We start from the raw sequence: 2,163 nt of genomic DNA on the forward strand, positions 1-2,163 counted from the left end.
TGCCCTCCCAGCCTCAGTTTCCCCACAGGTGACATGGAGATGGGGCCTTCCCTCTCCCTGTCATGGGATGTGAGGACGCATGTGATGGGGTCCTAGGCGGGAGAGGGGTTCAGAGGTACAGGAGGGCAGCAGCATGGCTCACCAGTGAGTCCAGGAGGCTGTCCAGTTCAGGACCAAAGACGTCCCCGTCGGAGAAGTCGTCCAGGCCCTCGGTGCTGGGGAGGGCCCTGCTGCTGCTGTCCAGGGGGGCCAGCAAGTCCAGAACGTGAGGGAAGAGGGGCATCGTGGGGAGGGAGGGGAGGGGGGCTGGGGAGCCTCGCAGGTCCACGTAGCAGTCTGTGGAGGGGGGTGGGCTCAGTAGCTGCAGGGGGTCCTGCTTGCTCCAAGTGGGGAGGGTTTCCGGGCCCGGGGGTCCTCGCCTAGCCCTCCCCTCCTTCCTCCAGCTCCTGCTGGGAACCTGCCTGTGCCGCTGGCCTGGCCCCACTGGCGGAGGCTCGGTCTTGGTGGAGGAAGGCCACACAGGGCGGGAGAGGGTCCTTCAGTCCCACAGTGAGTCCCTGATGGGCCTGGCTCAGTCCCTACATGTCCTGCCTCTGGCGTAAGCAGTACTTCTGTGAGGGGGACTTTTAAAATGACGCTTTCTGGAAGCCATCGAGGAGGAGAAGGGGAAGACGGCTTTGAGAGAGGCAGACTCCCAGCTGGGGCAGCTGGCCTGGAGTGGAGGACGTGGGGCCAGTGCTACCCCACTGTGAGGCAGCCCCCACCCTCCCAGGCTGAAGGGGTGCTCTCCCCTCCCTGAGGGGGAGGCCTTTCCAGAACCCACTATTTGCTTTGATGCTTCAGGGAGTCCCCAGGGCAGGGAGCCCTCAGGAGCCCATATCTGCAGAGGTGGAGCTTGACTCGCCTGACCTACCAGGGGTCTTGGGGAGTTGGGGCTGAGCCCTCCCCAGGACCCCATCTCCACCTGTCCCCTCACATCATGGACACTACCTGTTTCGATGTCATCTATGGACCCCAATCCATTGGAAGTTCCCTGTGGAGAAGGACATGGCGAGTCAGGCAGAAGCAGGCTGCGTAGGCCACGGTGCCCACCACCCAAAATGTCACCTGGGCCCAAGTAACTATTGCTGATATTAACCATAGGGCTGGACCAGCTGGGCTGGGAGGCAGGGAGTGTGGGGTCAGACAGCCTTCCATCTGCCCCCCACACTGGAGAAGCGCCCTTGGGAGAAGGGTACATACAACCTCTGAGCCTCAGTTTCCTCAGCCGTCACAGGACAGGGTGTATATCCTGGGGAGGCTGCAGAGGGTTTTACTGAGCCCTCCACACACCATCCAGGAACCGACAGCAGCTCAAAGACCAAAGTACCACACCCTGAATCACCAGAGTCCCCTTCTCCAGGACAGCCCCAGGCTGAAGCAGCACGAGTGGGACCCCACTTCTGAGGGGAAGCCTGGCAGAGCTCGCTCTTCCTCATCCTCTCTGGACCTGTTCCCTTCTGTTTAAACGGAGGACAACACAGCCACCACCTCCTAGGACTGTCACGGGGATGAAATCACTTGACGTTCATACGGAGCTGACAACACTGCCTGGCGTACAGGAAGCGCTTTATGTGTTCAATAAATGTGTAACATAAAACTTTAAGTCCATGCCCTCAGAGGGCCGGCCTGGGTGAACTGGGTGCTCTCGTTCCCCAGCCTCCATGTTCCATGCCCACAGATGCGCCTGGTTCACCACCACCTCCAAGCCGCGACCTGTCATCCCTCAAGCCTGGCATGGCCTCCCCTTCTCAGTGTCCTGCACAGTCAAGCGGAAGTTCTCCTTCCCTGGTGAGGCCCTAGGTGACCCCATCTCCTCTGTGCTCCCGCAGAAGGTAGCAGGGGGACCAGGACCTCACTGCGGGCCATCCCCTCCCATGTATCACAGCGACGGTCAGAGCAGCAGGATTAACCAGGCCCCTGCCGCGCGCTAGGCCTGGGCCGGCACTGCGCGCCCAGTCAAGATCAAGTTGAGCCCTTGGTCCAGGCGCCCTGGGAGGTGTTTTCCCCTGGCACAGGGGCGATGTCAGTCCAGAGATGCTGTCATCCCCTCGGCCGCCTGCACAGAGTGCCTCTTTCTCGCACAGAGCCCATTCCTGGGCACATGGCAAACGCGTGCGGTTC

General features: G+C 61.4%; 1 protein-coding gene across 3 annotated transcripts in view; it reads right to left on the reverse strand.

Moving 5' to 3' along the window:
- The window catches only part of ZC3H7B (zinc finger CCCH-type containing 7B), a 40,662-nt gene that overhangs the window by 16,565 nt on the left and 21,934 nt on the right, over positions 1–2,163 (reverse strand). For 2 of the 3 annotated variants that reach the window (XM_006917384.3, XM_006917383.3), the window contains exons 8-10: positions 991–1,033; positions 462–641; positions 143–336 (exon numbers count right to left, since the gene is read on the reverse strand). In XM_006917384.3, the coding sequence (XP_006917446.2) occupies positions 143–336; positions 462–641; positions 991–1,033 (417 nt within the window). The remainder of the gene's footprint in view (positions 1–142; positions 337–461; positions 642–990; positions 1,034–2,163) is intronic. The other variant, XM_006917385.3, reaches the window with a different exon arrangement.

The sequence above is a fragment of the Pteropus alecto genome, unplaced genomic scaffold (assembly GCF_000325575.1).
Source record: "Pteropus alecto unplaced genomic scaffold, ASM32557v1 scaffold157, whole genome shotgun sequence".
Lineage (NCBI taxonomy): Eukaryota > Metazoa > Chordata > Mammalia > Chiroptera > Pteropodidae > Pteropus > Pteropus alecto.